The sequence below is a fragment of the Erythrolamprus reginae genome, chromosome 2 (assembly GCF_031021105.1).
Source record: "Erythrolamprus reginae isolate rEryReg1 chromosome 2, rEryReg1.hap1, whole genome shotgun sequence".
NCBI lineage: Eukaryota > Metazoa > Chordata > Lepidosauria > Squamata > Dipsadidae > Erythrolamprus > Erythrolamprus reginae.
In genome coordinates, this window is record NC_091951.1 from 70,070,577 (window position 1) to 70,096,372 (window position 25,796).

At 39.7% G+C, this 25,796-nt stretch overlaps 1 protein-coding gene across 3 annotated transcripts in view; it reads right to left on the bottom strand.

Moving 5' to 3' along the window:
* Positions 1 to 8,001: 8,001 nt before the first annotated feature.
* The window catches only part of OXTR (oxytocin receptor), a 48,967-nt gene continuing 31,172 nt past the window's right edge, over positions 8,002 to 25,796 (bottom strand). For all 3 annotated transcript variants that reach the window (XM_070738276.1, XM_070738278.1, XM_070738277.1), the window contains exon 3: positions 8,002 to 10,550. In XM_070738276.1, coding sequence (XP_070594377.1) covers positions 10,303 to 10,550 — 248 coding nt within the window. In that variant the 3' untranslated portion in view covers positions 8,002 to 10,302. The remainder of the gene's footprint in view (positions 10,551 to 25,796) is intronic.

Below are 25,796 nucleotides of genomic sequence, written 5' to 3' on the forward strand. Positions count from 1 at the left end.
GAGAGGTAGCTTATGGGAAAACATGATTACAGCAACTAAACAGGGTAGATATGTATGGAATTTTGTCCAAGGGAATTGGCAGGCAAGGGTCCAAACAATGAGAAAATCATCATTATAATATGTAAGGTTTATGTAATGTTTACCTTCCTGGCTGAAGAATGCCAAAACCACATCTGTTGCAAGTCCAAGCATTTTGGAAGAGAAAATAACTGGACTCCAAGAGAGAGTTTTTATACTGAAATGCATCAATTATCAGGCTGAAGTCATTTTATTTGGGATCTTTGGCCTGCCACACTTTATACTATTCTGCTATGCATTTTCTATTGTGGGGATTGTATGAGGTTCTTAGTATGTAGCCATAACAAATCCTTTCTAGAAAGCCAAGGTCATCCTTTGTCTCTGCACCTCTGCATCTGCACTGAAGGAGATGTGTGGACTCTGCCAGCATGGCAAATGAAGATTGGACAATGTGATGGATTAGTGGGTGAGGGGGCAAGGACTTTGAATTTCAACTGGGTGATGAAACCCAGAGGATTTCAGATTTGGGGTTCCCCAGATGTACCAACATGGCTCTATTAAAAAATTGGGATTTTAAGGAATACTTTGACTTGGACTCTGATTTAATTTTGGATGCTATTTGGAACCCTGACATCAGTCTTTGTCCTTTCTAATGGACATTTTTGCAATTTTTTTCCTAATTTTGCTTTGGTTTTATTTTATTTTCTCTTTTTTGGAGCATATATTTTAACTTTCTAAATAAAATGAGAAATCATTTGACAACTAATGTATCAGGAAAAAGAAAAGGTTGCTAGATAGGACAGCTGAAGTTCTCCCTGAAGGACAGAGAAAGCACTTAAAAAAAGTTTGCTGCTGCAATCATGTGCAAAAAATCTGTTACCTAAAGAAGCTGAGGGTCAGAAGTTCAAGAAGCACTTACCGTAATGCTTGTGGAACTCACCTTCTAGTGGATGCTTGCCAGCCAACTGAAGAAAACCTTGCCAACTAATTTTGTAGAAGACATTTGGTACACTTGGGTTGAAGAAATGTGCTATGGAGTGGATGATTCCTCATTAAGGGTCAGTGAAGTCACCCCAGTAAGTGGCTTATATTCTCCCAGCCTGGAAGAAGCTATCCCCAGCCTGGTCACATTCCTTTGTGGGCCAACACATACCATGCCCCACTCAACAAAACCCATTTCTTATTGTTCTTGTGTTGCATCACAACGCTACTTACGTTCCATCTTCTGGTAGCAACCACTCCCATCCACACTACGGGTCATCCACAAAACCTTCACTGCCTGGCAGCAACTACCCCTCACTCTCATTTCATTGTGTTTGCAGATTACTTGCCACTCTCCCTGCCTGGCAGCATCCAGGTGTAGACCTTACCTGCCTGCTACCTGCTTATAACTGGCCTGAAATTTCCTTGACAACCCATAGTCCTCATTTGTAGCATGGGGAGGGGGATTGCTGACATTAAGCAGTTCAGTCCTCTGATATTACACTTTATATTGCCTAGCAACAAAAATTCCAGTCCCAATTACCACTGTTAATTGAGGACTCCTTGAGTAATGCTGGATAATTTACCAGCACTGTTCCAATCCACTTACAATTATCTTTTTTTCTTGATCACATGGGGACAAATGACATGGCCAGTAGAGACCAATATAATCTTTAGAGTGTTATAAGGCTTTGGTGAAAGATAGCGAAGGAAAGGGAAAGTAGAGTATTTTTTTAATCAAGAGTATCAGCAGAGAAAATTTTGGACAATGATAGTGGCCTACACTACCTTCATGATTTACTTCCGGATACATTTTACAAAAGCTGGAAAAGAAATGTTTGGCAAATGTCTATGGAGGTCCTCAGTCATCCAGGTCATGGTTGTCCCCAAAGTGCTTTTTCAAGAGGCAACTAACCCAGAAAGTCCAATTGCCTCTTGAAAAAGCACCCTTGGGAAATGTTTATAGCAATTGCATTTAGACTTATATACAATTTCATAGTGCTTTTACAGCCCTCTCTAAGCAGTTTTACAGAATCAGCATATTGTCCCCAACAATCTGGGTCCTCATTTTACCCACCTTGGATGGATGGAAGGCTGAATCAACCTTGAGCCGGTGGCGAGATTTGAATTGCTGAACTACAGCAAGCAATTAGCTGAAGTAGCCTACAGTGCTGTACTCTAACCATTGCGCCACCCTGGCTCTTGACAGATACCTGGACAGATATCTCAGCAATCTTATGAACAGTGTGTTAAAGCAGAAAAAAAGAAGAGGATGAACAAAAGCCCACAAGTAAATATTCAGACAGATCAGATCAAAGAAGTAGGACACAAAAGAAGAAGCTGGATACTAGGATAGTGACTCAGACTATTGCAGAATATTGCAACATAAAGGCCAGCAGGTAGTATGCAAAATCTCTGTCTCTATGCCTGGGATAGAATATGGGAAACAAACCAGGGGATTCAGAAAAACAAGTTTGATGTGATAGTTCTCACTGAAATTTTATAGGATGATATTCCTGATTGGCATCAGCACTAGAGGACATTTCATATTTATTTATTTTATTTATTTATTTTATTTATTTTATTTATTTTATTTATTTTATTTATTTTATTTATTTTATTTATTTTATTTATTTTATTTATTTTATTTATTTTATTTATTTTATTTATTTTATTTATTTTATTTATTTTATTTATTTTATTTATTTTATTTATTTTATTATTTATTTTATTTATTTTATTTATTTTATTTATTTTATTTATTTTATTTATTTTATTTATTTTATTTATTTATTTTATTTATTATTTATTCATTCATTCATTCATTCATTCATTCATTCATTCATTTATTGTTAGAGTTGAAAGGGACCATGCAGGTCATCAAGTCCAACCCCCTGCCCAAGCAGGAAGTCCTATAGCACCCCAGCCAAGTGGCAGTCCAATCTCCTCTTGAAAGTGTCCAGAGTTGGGGAGTTCACAACCTCTGCAGGCAGGTTGTTCCACTGGTTGATCGCTCTGACTGTCAGGAAGTTCTTCCTTACTTCTAGGTTGAATCTCTCCTTGGTCAGCTTCCAGCCGTTGTTCCTCGTCCGGCCCTCTGGTGCTGTGGAGGATAGAGTGCCCCCCTCCTCTCTGTGGCAACCCCTCATATACCTGTATACAGCTATCATGTCCCCTCTGGCCCTCCTTTTCTCTAGGCTATCCATGCACAGTTCTCGCAATCTCTCTTTGTAAGTCTTGGTTTCAAGTCCCCTAATCATTTTGGTTGCTCTTTTCTGCACCTTTTCCAGAGTTTCAATGTCTCTTTTGAAGTGTGGTGAACAGAACTAGATGCAGTACTCCAGATGTGGTCTGACTAGGGCATAGTATAGTGGTATTAGTACTTCCCTGGTCTTGGAGTGTATCCCCCTGTTGATGCAGCTTAGGATAGTGTTGGATAAAGCATAAGATGACTAGAATTTCAAGCAAGCATGCAATTGAGATAACAGAGACCAAGAGCTGGAGAATAGAATAGAATAGAATGGTTGGACCTTGGAGGTCTTCTAGTACAACCCCATGCTCAGGCAGGAAACCCTACTATGCCACTTCAGACAAATGGTTATCCAATATTTTCTTTAAAACTTCCAGTGTTGAAGCATTCACAACTTCCGGAGGCAAGTTGTTCCACTGATTAATTGCTCTGTCAGGAAATTTCTCCTTAGTTCTAAGTTGCTTCTCTCAATTAGTTTTCACCCACTGCTTCTTGTTCTTCCCTCGGGTGCTTTGGAGAATAGCTTGACTCTCTCTTTGTGGCAGCCTCTGAAATATTGGAACACTGCTATCATGTCCTTCTCTTCATAAGACTAGACATATCCAGTTCCAGCAACTGTTCTTTATATGTTTTATCCCCCATCATCTTCGTTGCTCTTCAAGATCAAACAAGAATGAATTCTTGTTCTACCTTGATGATCACTTCAATTGTGGAAGTGGAAGGAAGAACAATCCTAGATGCAATATTCATCACAATGGAAGAACTGTGATGAAATGAAGGTAACTGGCCTCAAGGAAAATGAATGTGATATCCTATAATTTGTAAGATCCAGAGAAGGAAGAACTGAGAAGACTCAGATTGGCATATTAGACATCAGAAAAGTGGAGTTTGAGGAACTCTAAAGGTCAGATCCAGTGGTTTAAAATATTGATGGCGAAAAGTATCCAGGACGAATGGAAATGTGGCACTGGAGATGAAATTGCAAACAATCCCCACAAGAAGGGGGAAAGGGTGGAGGAAGGCCAGGCTAGATACATAAGCAGCTCTTTAAAATACTGAAGGAGAAAAGGGATAGGAAATGGAAGAATGGGAACATAACCAAAGAAGAACATAAGATTGCATTTAAAAATAGTAGAATCTGTGACAGAAAAGTGAAAGGCTTCTGACAAAAAGAGCAGAGGATCTAGTGACTGCTAACTGGAGTAGACTATATGTTCTCTACAGTCAATTGCAGCTGTATCATTCTTGATTCTGTTTAAACAATATATGTGATAATCCAGTGGTGGCGAACCTATGGCACAGGTGCACAGGTAACACACAGAGCCATATCTGCTAGCCCATGAGCTGTTGCTCTAGCTCAGCTCCAACGTGCATGTATGTGCTTGCCAGCTGATTTTTGGCTTGCACAGAGGCTCTGGGAGGTGTTTTTGGCTTCCAGAGAACTTCCCAGGGGATGGAGAAGGCCTCTTTTACTCTCCCCCGGCTCCAGAGAAGTCTTTGAAGCCTGAGGAGGGCAAAACATGAGCTTACTGGGCCCACCAGAAGTTTGGAAACAGGCTGTTTCTGGCCTCCAGAGGGCCTCAGGGGGGGCGGGTTTGGGGAAGCTGTTTTCACCCTCCCCAGGCATTGAATTATGGGTGTAGGCACTCGTGCATGCACAATAGTGCGCACGCATGCTCTTTCGGCACCTGAAGAAAAAAAGGTTCGCCATCACTGTGATATCTCTCATTTATTATCCTACATTGGAATGCAACAGTGGAGTTCTTTGTATTGCTAGCAATGATGCTGAACCACAAATTTTCCAGTATGACATCAGAAGCTTCCTTCTCTAATAAGCATGATGCAGATTGCAACCTCCTCAGTTCATTTAAGAGGGATTTGCCCAAGCAAATCATATCTAAGGGACAAAATATAAAGAATGCAAGAATGCATTGAATAATCCATGGTGGCGGCATACTGAGTGCTAATTACTGTATGATCATTCTGCTTCCATCAACTGGCAAAAGGAAATATATACCCTAGCATCACACTAATGAAATGCCTAAACTATCTCTATGTAAATTAAAAAGAATCCTGAAAATGAGCACATATGACACTTGGGAGTGTTTTCAAATAGGCAGGAAAATTAAGCATGCTTGGCATATTTGTGGACGCACAGGTTGCTGATACCTTCCTTCCCAACCTGTTGCTGTGTGGAGTCTGCCAATGAAAATGTTAAGAGGATTCAAGCTAAATAAATGAAAATTAAATCCAAGTCACTGCATTCCAAATTATGTGACTCATTTGCAAAGAATGCACTACTCTTAAGCCTGTGCTGCAGACACAGTGTAAACAAAGACAAATATCTCAGTAGCTAGATTTATATTTCTCTTTAAGCTATAATATCGTTATTATTTCTTGTTCTCTACACATGAAAGAAAGAGAAGACACATGTAATGCAATGCAAAGTGGCCGCAGGATTGGAGAACAGACCACAGCCACCTCCCAAAACAGGAATCTGTTATCATCATCATAGCATGGATAGCATCATCCAAGGACATGGGGTGAGGTATCATCAATATGCTGATGATACCCAGCTTTACATCTCCACCCCATGCCCAGTCAACGAAGCGGTGGAAGTGATGTGCCGGTGCCTGGAGGCTGTTGGGGCCTGGATGGGTGTCAACAGACTCAAACTCAACCCGGATAAGACGAAGTGGCTGTGGGTTTTGCCTCCCAAGGACAATCCCACCTATCTGTCCATTACCCTGGGGGGGGAATTATTGACCCCCTCAGAGAGGGTCCGCAACTTGGGCGTCCTCCTCGATCCACAGCTCACATTAGAAAACCATCTCTCAGCTGTGGCGAGGGGGACGTTTGCCCAGGTTCGCCTGGTGCACCAGTTGCGGCCCTATCTGGACCGGGACTCATTGCTCACAGTCACTCATGCCCTCATCACCTCGAGGTTCGACTACTGTAATGCTCTCTACATGAGGCTACCTCTGAAAAGTGTTCGGAAACTTCAGATCGTGCAAAATGCAGCTGCGAGAGCAGTCATGGGCTTACCTAGGTATGCCCATGTTTCACCATCACTCTGCAGTCTGCATTGGCTGCCGATCAATTTCCGGTCACAATTCAAAGTGTTGGTTATGACCTTTAAAGCCCTTCATGGCATTGGACCAGAATATCTCCAAGACCGCCTCCTGCCGCACGAATCCCAGCGACCGATTAGGTCCCACAGAGTGGGCCTTCTCCGGGTCCCGTCAACTAAACAATGTCGGTTGGCGGGCCCCAGGGGAAGAGCCTTCTCTGTGGCGGCACCGGCTCTCTGGAACCAACTCCCCCCGGAGATTAGAACTGCCCCTACTCTTCCTGCCTTCCGTAAACTCCTTAAAACCCACCTTTGCCGTCAGGCATGGGGGAATTGAAACATCTCCCCCTGGGCATGTTTAATTTATACATGGTATGCTTGTGTGTGTGTCTATTAGTATATGGGTTTTTTTAAATCTTTAAATATTTTAATTAATTGGATTATTTATGATTTGTTGCACTTGTTGTGAGCCGCCCCAAGTCTTCGGAGAGGGGCAGCATACAAAGCCAAATAATAAATAAATAAATAAATAAATAAATAAATAAATAAATAAATAAATAAATAAATAAATAAATAAATAAATAAATAAATAAATAAATAAATAAATAAATAAATAAATAAATAAATAAATAAATAAATAAATAAATAAATAAATAAATAAAAATAGCAGATGTCCAACAGTGGGTCAAAAACATGAAGAACAGGGCAGCATCTGACCTGAACATTATTCATACACATTGGCCAGAGAAACTAACAAAAGTGCAAGAATGCCTGCTGATTGTGATTTGTAGCACAAATAAATCAGCTGCTAGTAGGCTCCCACCCAGATCAGTTAACACAAGGAAGGATAGTATTAATAATGAAGACCTCTATAAACGAACAACACCATCCAATACTTGTCCTCTCCACAACACAGAAAGCCCTATCAGCAGTGAAGGGCTACCAAACATTTTACTACCACACGGTGGGCATGGCTTATGAAGGATGCCCTACATTTTCTTTCAACATCTTTCAGTGCAAATTGGGTGCTCTGGGGTGGAGCTCCATTTTTCCTACCTCACTGTGTGTGTCGTCCCCCCCCGGTCCGGGCAGCAGCCCACCCCTGCAGAACCATGTGGGTCAGTAAACGAGCAGATTGAAGACACATCTCATATCTAGGGATAAGAAGGGATTTTTAAAAAATTGGCTATGTAATAATATTGTAGAGTACTGTGATGGTGAACCATCATGATACTATACTACGGGGTGTTACTATATAGCCAATATATATTTATTTAAAATATAGCCATATCTGAGGGCATGCCAGGCATGGCCCTATGTCAGCTCCAGTGCACATGCTTTCCGGAGGCCAGGGGGATGGTCATTTTCTCCTTCCCCAGGCTTGAAGATGGGCCATTTTTCACCCATCCCAGGCTTCTGGAGACTAACTTCGAGTTGTGCCATTGGGCTGTTTTTCACCGTCCCCTTCCTGAAGCCTAAGAAGCGTGAAAAATGGCCCAATGGCCCAACTGGAAGTTCAGAAATGAACTTCTAGGTGTTGTATCTTATGATTCTTGATAAATATATATATTTTTGTACACAGAGAGCATATGCACCAAAGACAAATTCCTTGGGTGTCCAATCACACTTGGCCAATAAAGAATTCTGTTCTATTCGCAACAAACAGCACAAAATATCCTCACTGGTATAATACTTTTACATTTATTTAGAGTTTATATATATTTATATATACAGTAGTTACTTTTCTTGTATAATACAGTTTATCTTTCTTTTCTCTTGGATCACATTTGTATCTTTTATTTGTGATTTTTTTTTCTCTGTAAAAAATATAACTACTTATTCAAATGTATCTTTTAAAAAAAACTTCCAGAAAAATACCTGATTAAATTAAACAAACAAGGAACATACAGTCACCTAGTATTAAATTAAAGTTATCATACGATAAGTCAGTGAAGACAGAAAATATTTTTTTAGATAAGGGGTTGGCTCCTGAGAATTTAGAGCAAAAGGAAATTTACAGAAAATAAGGTCACCACCACCTCTTCTCACTGTCTCCTTCTTCATGACATGGTTTCATCTGCATGGTCAGTTAACGATTGCCACTAGGACTGTCAGAATTGCTATTGATGGGCGGCACAGTCACATGACCCTGCAGATAATATTGCTTAGCGATGGCAATTCCAGTCCCAACTGATGTTGTTAAACAAGGTTTATCTGTAATGTATACATGGTAGAGCTGTCACCATAACAACATTTTTTAAAGTCTCCCTTATACTATCCTTTGGGCTCATTTTACAATAAAAAGGCAAAATCTGTGGAATGCAGCTAAAAAAGTCCCAGGTTCATCCCCAGAAAATATTTAGCCAATAATGTTTGCAATAGAATCAAGAGTAGAATTATATTAGGTAGCAAATGGAAAACTTCTAGAATAACAAATTCAACTTGCAGTTTTTGATGGGTGCTCAGCTAGTCTCTAAATATTGTCCAAATATTTTATGGCTGCATTAAAAATTGTGTAACACCTCATTAACAACAATTTGTAAAATTGTAATATTTTGGAGCTGCGAGGAACACCAAAGTTCATCTATATACATCACTGCTGAAATGAGATACTGTACATCTAGAGACTCTCTGCTTAAATATTTTCAGAGATAATTGCAGTAATTCAATGTTCAACATATCCAAAAATAATTTATTCCACTGTCATAACATTGGGAAGTTTTTCTTGATGCTTAGCCAAAAATGGCATCCCCACCCATTCTTGGTAGTTCTGACTTTTTGAACCACAGAATATCAATCTGTCCCATCTTCTCTGTGATACTTGTTTAAATCTGACAGTTTTCTATACTATCTACTCTTCTTCTTTTTTTGGCCCAGGCTAAGCATTTGACACTTTCTGTTGTAAGTAAATGACTGACATGCAATGTGTAGCAGAACGTACTAATCATTGATCTCTTGCAGGAATATTGTTTATCACATTAAAAAAACCCTCACTGTTTTCTGAAAGTGGAAGGGATTTTGGGTCACGCTATCGAATGCATCAGCTGTTGACAAGGGCAGTGATGGGTGTCATTGTTGTCTACTGCAAGTTAAAAGTGTGCCTTGAAACTGCCTTCCAACATTCCCCTTCTGGTTAGATTTTGCAAGAGGTACCCAGTAATGATGGGTTATAAAGCACTGTCTGCATTCTCCACAAATGTGGCTGTGTTAGGTTTGTCAGCAGTTAATGAGAGATACACAATGTTATGCTGACAGTCTTTGAAGAGCTAACATTTCACACTGGAATGTTGCTGAAAAAAATGAGTGATGCCAGTAGAAAAAAAAAAGTCAACTTCAGTTTCAGGAGTTTCTGGTATCACATTGGGCTCGTGGATTTTTTTCTCCATGACCAGTCATCACATAACTAGAAGTTCAGGTAATGTTTGAATTGCTTGTAGTGGATTGAATAGTCAGTCCAAGAAGTAACAATGTCTACTCCATGTGCTGTTTGACTTAGAAGACTCCACCATATTCATTTATCTTATACTCTATTGCCTTTACAATAGGAGACAATATTTTCTTCTTGTTCCTGTTATTTGTAAGCGTAACCTGTTGCTCAGTTTGTAAGATTTCATTAATCTGTGGAATCCATTGACATTGTGGTAAAACCTTGTATGTTTTGCATGGGAACTATTATTTGGCTCAAATATAGAAAATATATTTTCAAATATTACAAATTTGTCTGCTTTGGCCAGACAGGAATAAAACTTTGAAGTTCTTGAAGGGTCAAATTATTTATCCTGAATCAGACTACAGCCAGCTTTCTATTTCCTTACATATCAATAAACAAATACCCTACACATACAATACACATATTTTTACACATATAGTATATTTATGCCTAGACTTACATGCACCCATATCACTTTTCCCCATTTTCTTAAGTAGACAGCCATTTGTAGCCAGTTTAGTGTTGTCTATAGAGAAGCTGGAGCTCTCTAGCTCATGCTGTGGATGGCTGGGTAAAACTCCTTTGACTGGAGCTTTTGAGACTCAGAACAAAAGTGGACGAATTGCTTTTCTTGCTTATGCTCAGGTCACATCCTTGCCGAGCTTTTAAGTACTGTGAAGAACAACAAAGGAACCGGTGCAAAAGGTCATGGAAAAGATGGCCTGTGAAAAGCATGTAGATCCAGGGGTTACAACAGCTGTTCAGACTTGCTAGGAGCGCGGTGATTATGAACGCCCAATCTACAAGAGACAAATGTATTAGAAAGAGTTAAACACTACTGTAAAGTTTCAGGATCACCAGGATTGTCAGTAACCAAGTGGGACACTACCTACACCTGTTTGGGTGATGCCATAACACCATGTTACAATACTATCTTAAAATGGAGATATAAGGTAAGACATTTCATCAGGGTTTTGCTAGATGAATACATGGCACAATTGACACGTAGAGTGGCACTTCTGCTATACAGCAGCAGCAAAATGTAATCATTTTTAAGTAGGAAAATTTTGCTATTCAAAATTATGGTTAATTCCCCCCACCCCAATGAGGCTGCTGTGAAAACATTTTGGCTCAAGCACCAAGTATTTTGAACTGTGTTTTATCAAGAGATTGTGGCAGTACAAAGTGAAGAAAATTATTATTATTATTATTATTTCTTCAGAGTCTTCGGAGAGGGGCAACATACAAATCTAATAAATTATTATTATTATTATTATTATTATTATTTATTAGATTTGTATGTGGCCCTCTCCGAACTCTGGGCGGCGATACAAATATATATATATATATATATATATATATATATATATATATATATATATATATATAATGTCACATGCTTTGCTTAATTTGAAAATTAATGGAGACTAGGATAGATCTGTTTCGCCCTTGTTCTGGCCTCATCAGCTAGCCATACCCTCACTGGGACTTGAACTTGCAGCCTTTGCCTTGTAAGGCAGAGAATTAACCTCTAGGCTACAGTATCCAATCCCTTCAGCTCTGAACCAGGGAAGATACAGGGAAGGTATATATATATATATATGTAGATTTTCATGGATATAGTATGTAAGGCTGGGTACATTTGAGTTTTTTCCTATGTAAGGTAACCTTACATGGGGAAAGATGCGAATGTGTCTACATACATGCATGCATACATACATACATACATACTGTTCCTGCTGCTCAGAGTAAATTAGCAGGTATGCTTGTTACTTTCTGCCATGGATTTCTAAATGTTCTGCTCATCAAAAAAAAAATTGTTTTAAAATTTATAATATATAAACAATTTTCAATTTTAGATTTAAGATTTAAATGGATTTGTATGCCGCCTCTCTCCGAGGACTTCAATTAAATCTGAATTATCCTGAATTGGGCCAGTTAGATATAAATCTATATTTAAGAATGGGAATTACCAGCATCCCTTACTATGAGACTCTAAGAATTGTCATCCCAGCCCATCTGGGAAAGTTTATTGTAGAGCAGAGGTATCAAACTCAAGGACTACAGGCTGGAACTGGCATGTGGTGTGTTTAAATCTGGCCCACGGGGTCAGCCTGGAAATAGCAAAGAACTGGCCCGCAGTGTCTCTGGCAGCCACACGTGCCCCCCGCCCCATTTTGGTTGGCTCCAGAAGGCCATCCAGGCTGAAAAGAGGGGAATGCACCCCATTTTGGCCAGTGTCCATCCCGTCTCCCCACACACACCTCTGTTTGGCCCACAGAGAACTACATTGCTGATCCAGCCCTTGAAGAAATCCAGTTTGACACCCTTGTAATAGAGTCTAAAACTAAAACCTGGGTCTTAATAAATTTACTCCAGGCTATTACAAATACCTTCCTTTATATACCATATTAGTATATTAAAATATGTAGAGAATCAGCATGGTTACATTGTGCTTCAAAGCTTCTTTTTTTTATAGTATCTAGGGTTTAAAAATGTAAAACATCATCAAAAAGCAATTACAGGGTAAATGTTTGCCACTATTTCATGTTTAAGGAAAAATGACTTCTTGGAATCATTGTTATCTGTACTGCAGATGAAAAAACTGAAGAGAGAAAATATTTTTCCACACATTAACTGCTCTTTAAATTCATCAGCCACTTTTGCCAATTTGGCAATGAATAGTCTTATTTTCCACTCCATCAATATTCAAAAAGCTTAATCTTCAAAACTTGTATTAGCGCAAAGAGTTTCTATCTTTCAAATGGCATACAAAACTGCCCAAGAAGGACACCTTCCTTCTATCCAATTCCTGCTTCAGATCTATTAGGTTGAGTACTCAGCCTTTCTTAATTAATTCAGAGTCAATGGAAAACAGATTTAGCCAATCCATCTCATCCAGATACACTACATATGCATACTGGTATACTTGACTTGATTTGAGAAGCTGGCCTGTCAAAAATAATCATTATATATTGGCATTATAATAGAAAAGATAGATTATTATGATTTATTATTACTTCACTTTGTATGTATCATGAGAGCTTATACACTGGAGACAAATTATTTTGTGTTTAATCACACTTAGCCAAGTAAATCCTATCCTATCCTATCCTACCCTGCCCTGCCCTGCCCTATGTTACCCTACCCTACCTTGCCCTACCCGTAATGGGTTTCACTTACCTTTAGTGAAGTAATGAATGCTTTTGTCTTGGGGGTTTTAAATGGTTTTTAAACTGTTTCTATTTGTTGTATGCTGCCCAGAGTCCACAAGGTGTTGAGCAGCTTATAAATTTAATAAATTAAATTAAATTTGCTACCCATTTGGAGATGTGCGTGTGTGCCACTTCTGCACATGCAGAGATCGCCCATGATGATGTTTGGGTGGGTGGAGCCTTCTGCCACTGCCACTACTGGTTTGCTTGGACCTAAGTGAACCAGTAGCAACCCACCACTGTACTCTACCCTACCCTATCCTTCCAAATATCATTTTCAGGTCCCAGCATCTTAAAAATATGGCACAGAAATTGGCAATAGAATGACTCATTCACGGTGAGGTTCAAACAATGGGAATTAAAAGTGGCTTGTTCCTCCTTCTTTTATTTTTATTCTTACATCTTTCTCTCAAATATCAAGTAAAAAATTTAGTGATGGTTCTTCCAATAGAGGCAACTAAGTCTTTCATAGTTCTTCAAAAAGGTTGGACAGTTGAGTTGCAACCCCTAATCACCCACGTTGCCTAGTGTTTTCTAACATTTGATTATATAGTCACATCTCACAGTCCTCCTTGATGTCTGCTAAAGAAATATGCTAAACTAATTTTGAACTTCCTCTATGAAGTGAAAATTCACTGCAAACAGTGTTTTAATTATAGCTGTGTAACCTGCAAAATGTCTATCCCATTAAATTGGCTATTAGTATATTTGTCCAAACACCAACTGTTGGTGTCTCAAAGTTCATGCTCTGTCTCCTTGTGGTTAAAAAAAATAGAATAAAAATTATATGCCTTTGTTACTAAAGAACTAAGGAGAAATTTCCTGACAATGATAACAATTAACCATTAGAACTGTTTGTCTTCAAAGGTTGTGGCTGCTCCAACATTGGGAGTTTTCAGGAAGAGATTGGGCAGCTATTTGTCCAGAATGGTATAAGGATTCTGTCCGAGTTTTCACAGTTTAGAACCTGGAAGGTTGAGAAACAAGTAACTGCATGTGGCTGAGTTTCAAAACAACTTTATAGATGCACAAATAAAGTTACAGCACCATATTTCACAGGAGCACTTTAACAGACATCCTTCTTCATCAGAGTCATCATGAGCAGAGAGAGAGAACTCAGGCTAAACTCTACCCTTCTCCCTCTTCAATCTTGCACTTGCTCAGATTATACCACACCCAAATTAGCATACTGAGCTTTACATATTCGTTGTCTCTCTCAGGCAGGAAAAAGCCTTGACAGATTCTGTTCTGTCGGGCTCTCTGGTAGACTCCTCCCAAAAATTCACAGGTACAAATTTCAGACACACACACGTTTAAAAATTCAAAACAATGTTCTTTATAATGAAAATTCACTTAACCTAAGCCCTCTTTTGGTATAGCAAAGAGCACTGGTCTCCAAACAAACTGGTAATTTGTACAAGTCCCTTATCAGTTCTGTGATACTTAGCTTGCAGCTGTGAGGCAATTCACAGTCCTTCTTCTTTCACAAAGTGAAACACACTTTGCTCTGGTTTAGTTTCAAAGCAGGGAAAAATCAGCACACTAAAGGTCAAAGTCAGTAAAGCAGTCACGAAACACAACGATCAGGTAATCCTCCACAATGGCCAAACCCACAGGCTGCTATTTATAGCAGCCTCACTAATTACCACAGTCCCACCCAACCACAGGTGGCCTCATTTTCTTTGATAATAATCTCTCAGTTGTTGTTGTTGTCTATGCATCGCTCTCTGCATGCGTGGCTGTGTCATTAACTCTTGTTCTGAATCCAAGGAGGAGCTAGATAATTGATCTCCTTCTGAGCTGTCTGCCACACTCTCCTCCCTGTCACTCATGTCTTCTTGGTCAGAGGAGCCTTCATCAGCAGATTCCACCGGGGGCAAAACAGGCCTGCAGCATGTGGATGTCTCCCCCACATTCACAGTCCTTGGGGCAGGAGCTGGGCCACAGCTACCCACAACAGATTCCTACCTGAACAGGGAGTTGGACTAGCAGATCTCCAAGATCCCATCCTTATTCTGTCTTAATGTTGCAAGGATTAAGAAATATTTATCTCAGGCAGTCCAATCTCTGTTCAGCAGACTAAACAAAGCTATGTGTGATTGTGTTCTTTAAGGTTTTTTCTGGAATTCAGTCAATAGATATAGCGAGAAGCAACTAATAATATTTCTGCGTTCCATAAAAGCAAATGGATCTAATGTCCATTGTCCTATAACCACCTAGAAATAGATACATACAGCTTGTGGTTTTTCTTAGAACTGGAAATTATAATAGAATTCTTTATTGGCCAAGTGTGATTGGATACACAAGGAATTTGTCTTTGGTGCATATGCCCTCAGTGTACATAAAAGAAAATATACATTGGTCAAGAATCATGAGGTACAACACTTAATGATTGTCATAGGGATCAAATAAGCAATCAGGAAACAATCAATATTAATAAAAAATGTAAGGATACAAGCAATAAGTTACAGTCATACAGTCATAAGGGAGAGGAGATGGGTGATAGGAGTGATGAGAAAAACTAGTATTAATAGTAGTGCAGACTTAGTAAATAGTTTGACAATATTGAGGGAATTATTTGTTTACCAGAGTGATGGTGTTTGGGGAAAAAAACTGTTCTTGTGCCTAGTTGTCTTGGTGTGCAGTGCTCTATAGCGACGTTTTAAGGATAGGACTTGAAACCCATCCCAAAGACTGATCGAGATTTAAGAGATCCGGGGTCCTACCACCCTATCAGTTTGGCAAATCAAAATGATAAAATGTTTATGAAGATATTGGCAAACAGACTTGAAAATATCTTACCAAAAATAATTGAAGAGGATCAATATGGGTTTGTAAAGGATAGGAAGATAAGTCAACCAATTAGAAATGTAATAAATATAAATTATGTAAGGAATAAAATATGGGGGACAAATTCTGTGAAACCATAAAAGAGATATATAAAGGAAATGAAGCATACATAAGAGTGAATGGACAAAGAACTCAGAGAATTAAAACCCAAAATGGCACTAAGCAGAGCTGCCCATTATCTCCAATGTTATTTGTAATGGCAATAGAGACATTAAGACAATATAATACTTGGGTAGGATATAAAGTAGAATAATTAGAAATGAAATTAAACCTATTTGCAGATGATGCAATCAAATTTACCCAGACCCCGATGGAGATGATTAAAGGTATAAGAATTATTCTGCAAGAGTTTAAACAGGAATCAGGGTTATCGGTTAATATGGAAAAAATCAGAGATTATAGCAATAGCATTTAGACTTATATACTGCTTCACAGTGCTTTACAGCCCTCTCTAAGTGGTTTACAGAGAGTAACAATATTGCCCCCAACAATCTGGGTCCTCATTTTACCGAACTTGGAAGTACGAAAAGCTGAGTCAACCTTGAGCCTACTGAGATTCGATCTGCCAAACTGCTGGCAGCCAGTGATCAGCAGAAGTAGCTTGCAGTACCACACTCTACCACGAGAGAACAGATAGAAATCAGGAAGGAATCAGGGTTGAAGTTGGGACTAAAGAAAATTAAATACTTGGGAATTTGGTTATTGAATAATCCAGGGAAAATTGAAGAGGTTAATTATAGACAGATATGGAAGAAAATGTTAAAACATATGAGGAGTTGGAAAGAGAAAAAGTTAAGGAGAATGGCTAAAATAAGAACATTTAAAAAGATGATAGTTCCCAAGATGATGTATCTGTTTCCAGGGGGTTTATCAGCATCAAACTTAAGGGACTGGGGGGGGACTTAATTATTGGGTTGAAGAAGATAAAAGACCGAGAGTAAGGAAAAAGTGGTTAATAGCTAAAGAGGGTGGATGAGGAATTCCCTGTTTGGAGCTTTATAGAGATGCATTTCAAATTGAAAGATTAATGTAGTTGCAATTACCGTATATACTCGAGTATAAGCCAACCCGAGTATAAGCCGAGGCACCAATTTTTGCCACAAAAACTGGGAAAACATATTGACCCGAGTATAAGCCGAGGTTAGAAAATGCAGTGGCTACTGGTAACTTATAAAAATGGAAAACAATAAAATTACATTAATTGAGACATGTTTTTGAATATTTATTTTAAAGAAAACCAGTAAACTAGCTCTGTAAATTTAAAAGAGGGTAAACAAATTAACAATATTAACAATAAATTAAAAAGTAAAAAAAGTAGCTCGATCAGGAACAAAGCTAAAACCTAACAGTTAAAATCCTTCAAAACTGGATTCCTTCTCATCATTAATTGGATTTACATTATTGTTCTGTTTTTATATATGCTGTGAGCCACCCTGAGTCCTTGGAGAGGGATTGCATCCAAATCCAATTAAATAAATAAACAAACAAACAAACAAATAAATAAGTGTATCCAAAGAAGAGCTTCAGCATTAGCTGCTGTGAGGTTATCAGCATAGAAAACCAAATAGATAGATAGATAGATAGATAGATAGATAGATAGATAGATAGATAGATAGATAGATAGATATAGATAGAAAGATAGATAGACAGACAGACAGACAGACAGACAGACAGAAAAATAGATAGATAGATAGATAGATAGATAGATAGATAGATAGATAGATAGATAGATAGAAATAGATACAGATAGATAGATAGATATATATAGATAGAAAGATAGATAGACAGATAGACAGACACACAGACAGATAGAAAAATAGATAGATAGATAGAAATAGATACAGATAGATAGATAGATAGATAGATAGATAGATAGATAGATAGATAGAAAAATAGATAGATAGAAAAATAGATAGATAGAAAGATAGAAAAATAGATAGATAGAAATAGATACAGATAGATAGATAGATGATAGATAGATAGATAGATAGACAGATAGATATAGATAGAAAGATAGATAGACAGACAGACAGATAGAAAAATAGATAGATAGATAGATAGATAGATAGATAGATAGAAATAGATACAGATAGATAGATAGATAGATAGTTAGATAGATAGAAAAATAGATAGATAGAAAAATAGATAGATAGAAAGATAGACAGATAGAAAAAGAATTCCTGTCTAGCTCTGCCTCATAACACATTATTAGATCCTATCCAAGCAAGGACAGCAACTACCACAAAATACCATTTTTTAAACAGTTTAAATCCTTTCAAAGGAGGGGGAGGAGAATCTGACAGCAGGGGGCCTTTTTAATCCGACTAAGAACAATGCAGAGAGAGCAAAGAATAGTTACTCACCATTGCTTTTCCCCCTCTCGGTTGGAGCAAATGGCTGCCTCATTTGCTTGAGGCAGGGAGAGGAACTAGGCGTGCCAGAGGGGACAAAAGCTGGTGCCTCCTCGCTCTGGCTCAAGCAATGGCGCCCTCGTGTGGTGACTTTGTCAATGACCCGAGTATAAGCCGAGGCTGTGTTTTTCAGCCCATTTTTTGGGCTGAAAAACTCGGCTTATACTCGAGTATATACGGTATTTGAAAACAAATGAGTGAAACTGGAAAAAGAGATGAACAGGATAAGGAATAGATATTTTTTTTTACAAGGTGGAATAAGAATGATTTAGATAAATTAATCTAAAGGGACTATGGAAATTTTGAAAGCATGGCAGGGAAAAATAGGATTATATAAATCAAAATTGTCATTGTATATGTAATAAATAGAGATAATGAAACAAATCTAAATAGGGTTATAGGAAAGTTGAAGAGGAATAACTAAGATAGAACAGTTATATGAGAAGGATGGGAGGCCAAGTAGAAATCGTATAGAATGTTGGCTGGATAAGGGATGATGGTTACAAATAAATGAAATACGTAATTATCTGAATGAAAGGGAGAATAAAAAAGCACTACTAAGGGAGGAGATAGAGTTAGAGAATATAATTAGGGAAAAAAATGAGGGCACCAAGGCTCAAGCAAGTAATATATATATATATGATGTTAGTGCAGGCAGACGAGTGTGTGGTCCAAGAACTGACTAAATGGTGGCAAAGTGAATTACAAGTAGATGTGCAAGAGATGAAGAATATAGTGGAGAATATAAGGAAAATTAAGAATACAGGGTCAGGGAAATGAGAAGGAAAATATTACATAAGTGGTATCACACACCCACTCAACTTGCATATTTTCAGCAGAATGTTAAGAATATTTGTTGGCATGTGTGTCAAGATAAGGGAGTGTTTATGCATATGTTTTGGGAATGCCCAGTTGTGCAGAACATTTGGAAAAAAGTGCAAGAGGACACTAATAGGATGTTAAACATACGATGGACAATTACACAGGAAATGGTGGTATTAATTGAAAGGAATGAGATGGGAGAAATTAGAGAAATAAAAGAAGCAGTGATAGCAGGTGGTAAGTGTCTTAGGTTGGAAGGATGCAACAAAATGCCCCGAGTCTTCGGAGAGGGGCGGCATACAAATCCAAATAATAAATAAATAATAAATAAATAAAATGGGCAATACAAAATTGGTATCGGTATATGGTGGATTATATTTAATTTTAGATTATGGATAAGAGGATGAATTCAGCCAATGAAACTGATCTGCGGGTACTGATGGGATGATGGGACAAGATAAGAGGATATATGGTCAGTAGAATTTGAGACCAAGCTATAAAGAATAAATTGGAATCACTTTATAATACGTAGATACCTTGCTCTTGAGTTAAAATGGTATATACAAAATACACCCCCAATTTGGTGGAGGGGTATGAATGTTGTCGGGTGGCAGGCACTAAGAACACTGGGCACACTGTTATATGTTGTGTGTATGTTTTATTGTTATTGTTAAAAATCAATAAAAATCAATCAATAAAAATATTTTTTTTTAAAAGGGATGTGAGGGGTCAGCAAATATTTTCCCCACCCTCTTTTTGACTCGTGCAGTATACAGGTCCTCAATGGAAGGCAGGTTCGCAGCAATTGTTTTTCCGGCAGTTCTGATTATCCTCTGAAGTCTGTGTCGGTCTTGTTGTGTTGCAGAACCAAACCAGACAGTTACAGAGATGCAGATGACATGCAGATTAACTTTTTCAATATAAATTAGTTATGTAACTTAGAAAAATAGCACAATTTCCTGACAAATATGCTGTTATTGGGCTGAGACAGATTCATATCCGGCTATCTCCCGTTTATTTACAAAGGTCGTATAGCAAAAGTAGCAAATTGCATTTACTGTTCCTAAATTGTTTGCCTTTTTAACAACATCAACAAAATGGTTGCAAGCAAGCCTTTACATAATCAGGATTTCAGTAAGAAATAATAATCATGCTAGGGATACAGACTAATGCATTTCCAGCATAAATCAATGAAAAAAGATCCCCTAAACATGCTTAATAAGAAATATTTCATTTTTCTGATTATCTTTTCTTGAGGCTGAGTCATTAAGGTGACCTTTGCATAAGCTAATCACAGAATAAGAAATTCCTCTGAAATCTACTCCTTTCTGTGAAACATGGCATTATTAGTTTTAAAAAGTGGGGAAACCAAAACAAAAAGGAATCTAATTGATTACTCTTTAGAATTAGTATTGATTCATAATCACACATTAAAATTCTAATGTTCACATAATCTATTTAGGCTCTTGGGTAACATATCTAGGTTCCACTTCTGAATGCTAATTGGAACTTTTTAGGTCTGTTTTCAGTATTTTGAACTCGTGAAAAATAAGAGGGCCAGTCTATTTCTCAGCCATTCCATTGGGCTTTGCATAGAAGTGGTTTAGCATAATAACATCACATAAATTGCACTTTTCATTGTTCAGGCTAAAGCAAATTAACCCAGTCTCTCCTCTGGAATAAAGTAATTATTTGAAGTCAGCTTTTCAATATCTGTTCCTCTCCAGACCATCAGTAACAAAATTCATAAACAGAACAGCTAGCAATAAATATGGGAGGGGCCTCAATACACTATAAAAGTCCCAACTAGGGACAAAATATTTATGTGTTCAACCCAGAGGTGGGTTCCAAATTCTGCTATTGTCAGTTCACTTAGGGATGCAATACATGTACATAGACATACATGTGCAGTACTAAAAAAAGCTTCTATGCATATACAGAAGCAAAAAACAAGATGGCGGTGCCTACGGCTTCACTGAGAGAATCAACTCAAGGGCGTGGCAGGCCTGGGTCACTGCTGGTTCCAGTGACCCAGGAACCAAGTTACTAACTATTCTACAGAACTGGTCCAAGCTGGTAGGACCCCAGCTCTGGTTCAATCCATGCATGAGATTCATCCAAGTGTAGACATATTGAAGAAAAATCTATTGCTGTGGGCTTTCTTGTTTGGCTGGGTATCACTATGTTATACTGTACTTCCTCAGGAATCAATGTGAACTGAGATTAAGCGTACTCAATGGACTGATTTTTTAAAGACACCTACAAAAATTTAGCCATCTGAAGGAGTTAAATGAAATTCTACAGGGAAAATAAATCTTAATTCATATTTGCTCTACAGAGCAAGGAGTTTAAAAAGACGGTATCTACTTAATTTCACATGCTGCCTGGATTTTTTTAAACTTATACAATACGGTTCTTATTACTCTAATAGAAATTTATTTCCAAGTTTCTAACAAAGAACAGTTTAATCTTAAGATTTAAAAAAACCTGAATTAACTATTGTGAATGACAAAAAAGCATTTGAAGATGAGAAGACTTACTTAATAGAAGTCTTCCAGTGTTGCTAAACCATTATTCTTTTTTATTTGGATGAATGTACAAAGCTAAAAAATAGGCAGTGTTAGTCCTATCGTTAGGCAGAGCGAGGTAGCTATCTAAGGCAACAGATCCTCAGGGATATATAGTGAAAGAGAGAAAGAAGACTATTCTGTATTCCTTAAATTACTGTTGTTAAGTGCTCTAGAGCAGAGGTCCCCAACCGCCGGTCCGCGGACCGGGACCGGGCCGTTGGGGTTTTCCAGCCGGTCCGTGGCACCGCTGCCCTCCCGGCAGAGGACATTATGCAGGACAGGGTGGGGCGTCGGGCAGGGCGGGGAGAATCAGGAGGCTCCTTTGGCGGCTGGGGGCTGCCTGGCTTTGTGATTTTGGCTGGGGGGGAGTTAGGAAGGTCCTACTTCTCCCCCCCAGCCAAAAACTCAAAGCCTATCTGCTGGATACGGGCGATGAGCGGGACGAGCGGCGCCGAAGCCGGTGGCTGTGGCAGCTGCTGCAAGAAGCTTCCGCGCCGCTCTGTCCCACTCATCGCCCGTATCCAGCAGATAGGCTTTGAGTTTTTGGCTGGGGGGGACTTAGGAAGGTCCTACTTCTCCCCCCCCCAGCCAAAAACTCAAAGCCTATCTGCTGGATACGGGCGATGAGTGGGACAGAGCGGCGCGGAAGCCTCTTGCAGCAGCTGCCACAGCCACCGGCTTCGGCGCCACTCGTCCCGCTCATTCCCCGTGTCTGGCAGAAGCTGCTGCCCGAGTGCTCTTGGCCGGCGGGATTCAAAGGGGAGAATCAGGAGGCTCCTTTGGCGGCTGGGGGCTGCCTGGCTTTGTGATTTTGGCTGGGGGGGACTTAGGAAGGTCCTACTTCTCCCCCCCCAGCCAAAAACTCAAAGCCTATCTGCTGGATACGGGCGATGAGCGGGATGAGCGGCGCCGAAGCCGGTGGCTGTGGCAGCTGCTGCAAGAGGCTTCCGCGCCGCTCTGTCCCACTCATCGCCCGTATCCAGCAGATAGGCTTTGAGTTTTTGGCTGGGGGGGGACTTAGGAAGGTCCTACTTCTCCCCCCCCAGCCAAAAACTCAAAGCCTATCTGCTGGATACGGGCGATGAGCGGGACGAGCAGTGCCGAAGCCGGTGGCTGTGGCAGCTGCTGCAAGAGGCTTCCGCGCCGCTCTGTCCCACTCATTGCCCGTATCCAGCAGATAGGCTTTGAATTTTTGGCTGGGGGGGGAGAAGTAGGACCTTCCTAACTCCCCCCCCAGCCAAAATCACAAAGCCAGGCAGCCCCCAGCCGCCAAAGGAGCCTCCTGATTCTCCCCGCCCTGTGGAGAAGTGTGGAGGGCTGCGTCACTAAGCTCCACCCCTCCATAACCCCACCCCCATTTGACCAAAGCCCCCCCCCACCGGGCCGTGGAAAACTGGTCTAGCTTAAAGCCGGTCCCTGGTGCAAAAAAGGTTGGGGACCTCTGCTCTAGAGGTAGGCACCAAACTAGAATGTAACTACCAATAATCATCTTTTGAGCATAGTATGAAAATGTGTAAGCCTTTCATCTAAGGTAGTGGTTCCCAACCTTTTCTTGTCCATGCCCCACCTAAGCATCCCTAAAATCCTGATGCCTGATGATGTTGGGAACCACTGATAAGGTAACATCCCATCTTAAGAGAGCCATTGTTATATCTAATCACTGGATATCATGCATGGTCTGATGCCAAACATGTCTTAAGTACAATTGGAAATAGTGTTCACAAACTTTATGAAGAAGCTGACTGGACAACTATTAATCAAGCAATCATAAGATGACATTACTCATCATTAAAATTTAAAACTGAAAGTTTTAAAGAAGAGATTGGATAACCATTTGTCCGAAATCGTATAGGGTTTCCTGCCTAAGCAGGGGGTTGGACTAGAAGACATCCAAGGTGCCTTCTAACTCAACTCAATTCGACCCCACACCCAACTCCACCTAACTCTCCTCTCCTCTCTTGTCCTTTCCTCTTCTCTTCTGTTCCAACAACTCCCATGTTTATTTCTCCATTGTATCATCAGTGATCTGTTACTTAGAGTTCCACTTTAAAAAAAACCTAGCTACAATATTAAAATAATCATCTTCATATTCTCTAACAGAATAACAGAACAGCTATAGAGCAACTAAAAGCAGTGACAAACCTGAAGTCACCCCCATTGTTTTCAGCCTGTCATAAAATGACATCTGAGAGGATGTGTGTGCTGTGATAATGTGTTTGACTTTCTAAAGTGCTGTGTTATGTTAATTATTAAGAGTTTTTTTCCCACTGGTGGGGAAAAAGACATTGATATGACAAAAGCAATGTTTCTGACATCTTGAAAACTATCCAACAAAGACATAGACTGATTCCCCATCCTTCTAAGCTACAATATGTTTTGTTTGGTTTTGTCTGAATGTACTGTTTATTCAACAGACAATTATTCATTAAGATGCCAATTCGTAAAAACATGTAAATGAAATTGGATCCAGAATGCCCCTTTTGTGAATGGAAGGCTCTTTTCCACTTTCAAAAAGGTGGTGGAATTTAGATTGAAAAAGAAATGGCCCCTGAAAAAAATAGAGCAGTGTTTGGCAATGTTTCCTCTTCTGTGATCCTCCCTATCACAACTCACACTGTTGGCTAATAATCAGATTATTATTCATTATTCTCTATATTCTAATTAATAATCAGAATATAGATAAAGTATAGTTCCACTATAAAAAGCTGGGATACAATTATAGATACATTTAGTTCTCAAGTTATGACCATTCGTTCAATGACTGTTTTAAGTGCTGAACGAAGTGGTGCTGCTGCCTGAAGTTATGGCCTCTGCAGTGTCCCAACATGATCAAAAGTTGGGCACTCGACAGCCCATCCGTATTTCCGGGTGCTTCAATTCCTGCCAAACCACCTATCTCTCCTCCATCTCTGCCCTTTCAGCCACCCGGCAGAGTGGCGCTCCTCAGTGGCAGCAGTGGTACTACTTGGTGGCAGCATCCGCACTGGGCTTGAGTAGAGAAGCCTGAGACAGGCAGGGGTTGCAACTTACTTCCACTATCAGCCTGATGTGTGCGCAGCTCCGGGTGACCGGTGTGCATGGTGTGCATCAGAGCGAGATTTGGCTGATGCACATGCACAGGAAGCAAATCTTGTGAGAAGATGCATGGATACATGAGATTTAAGTGATTTTTTTGCTTCTGCACATGCGGAAGCAAAATAGCTAAAAATTACCAAAATATAATGTGCCCATGCGTCTTCTCGTGAGATTTTGCTTCCTGCGCATGCGCAGAAGCCAAATCTCACTCCGATGCCCATGCACACCCACTAATCACCCAAAGCTGCGTGCACAGCTCCATTTTCACTACTGGAATGCCGTTCTACCTCCCCCATCCAGGTAGGAACCCAATACTGGCCCGAGGCCTTCAGCAGCCTCAGCCCATTGCCCCTCTCCCAAGCCTCAGGAAGAAAGTGTGTCCAGTAGCTGCCTCTATAGGGCCAAGCCATGCATGCTTCAACAGCAGCAGCTGCAGGAAAATGGCAGGGTCCACTGGGGTCATCAGGGCTAGCAGGTGAGTAAGATGAACACTGGGCGGCTGGACTGGCAAAGTGCAAAGCAGCCAAAAGGGCACCGATGAGGGCAGAGATAGATGGGTAGGGGCTGTTGAAAAGGAGGAAGCCCCTTACTTTAGCAAAGCTTGGGGCTGAGACAGGCCAAATTGGGAGTGGCTTAATTCTGGGTGGGTCCAGTGCTAATAACAGATAGGATTCAGTTAACAAAGGCAATGGGGAGTGCTAGGCTTGCTGTCACTTAATAATGAAGCCATGTGACATCCTACTTTGCAGCCATGTGGCATCACTTAGCAATGGAAATCCCAATCCCACTTACCATTGTGAGGACTGCCGTCCTTAAGACCCCATTAATGTAAAAATGTTAAGCTTAAATTTGAAGAATATAGGGGTGATGTTGTTATCACTTTTGATGACAGCAATAAATCTGACCTGAATGACTCTTGCCACTTTACACCATGGCAAAAAATAAACATTTTGCTCCTTAGTAAACTTTTCATCGTGCTGTGTTTCTGTATTCTGAACATCTGGCCCAGCCGTACCTCTGTTAATTGTTAGCTTGGACACTTTACATGTATCTTTCCAGCTGATTGCATGACTGCACACTTTCACAAGCCTACTGGCAAAAGT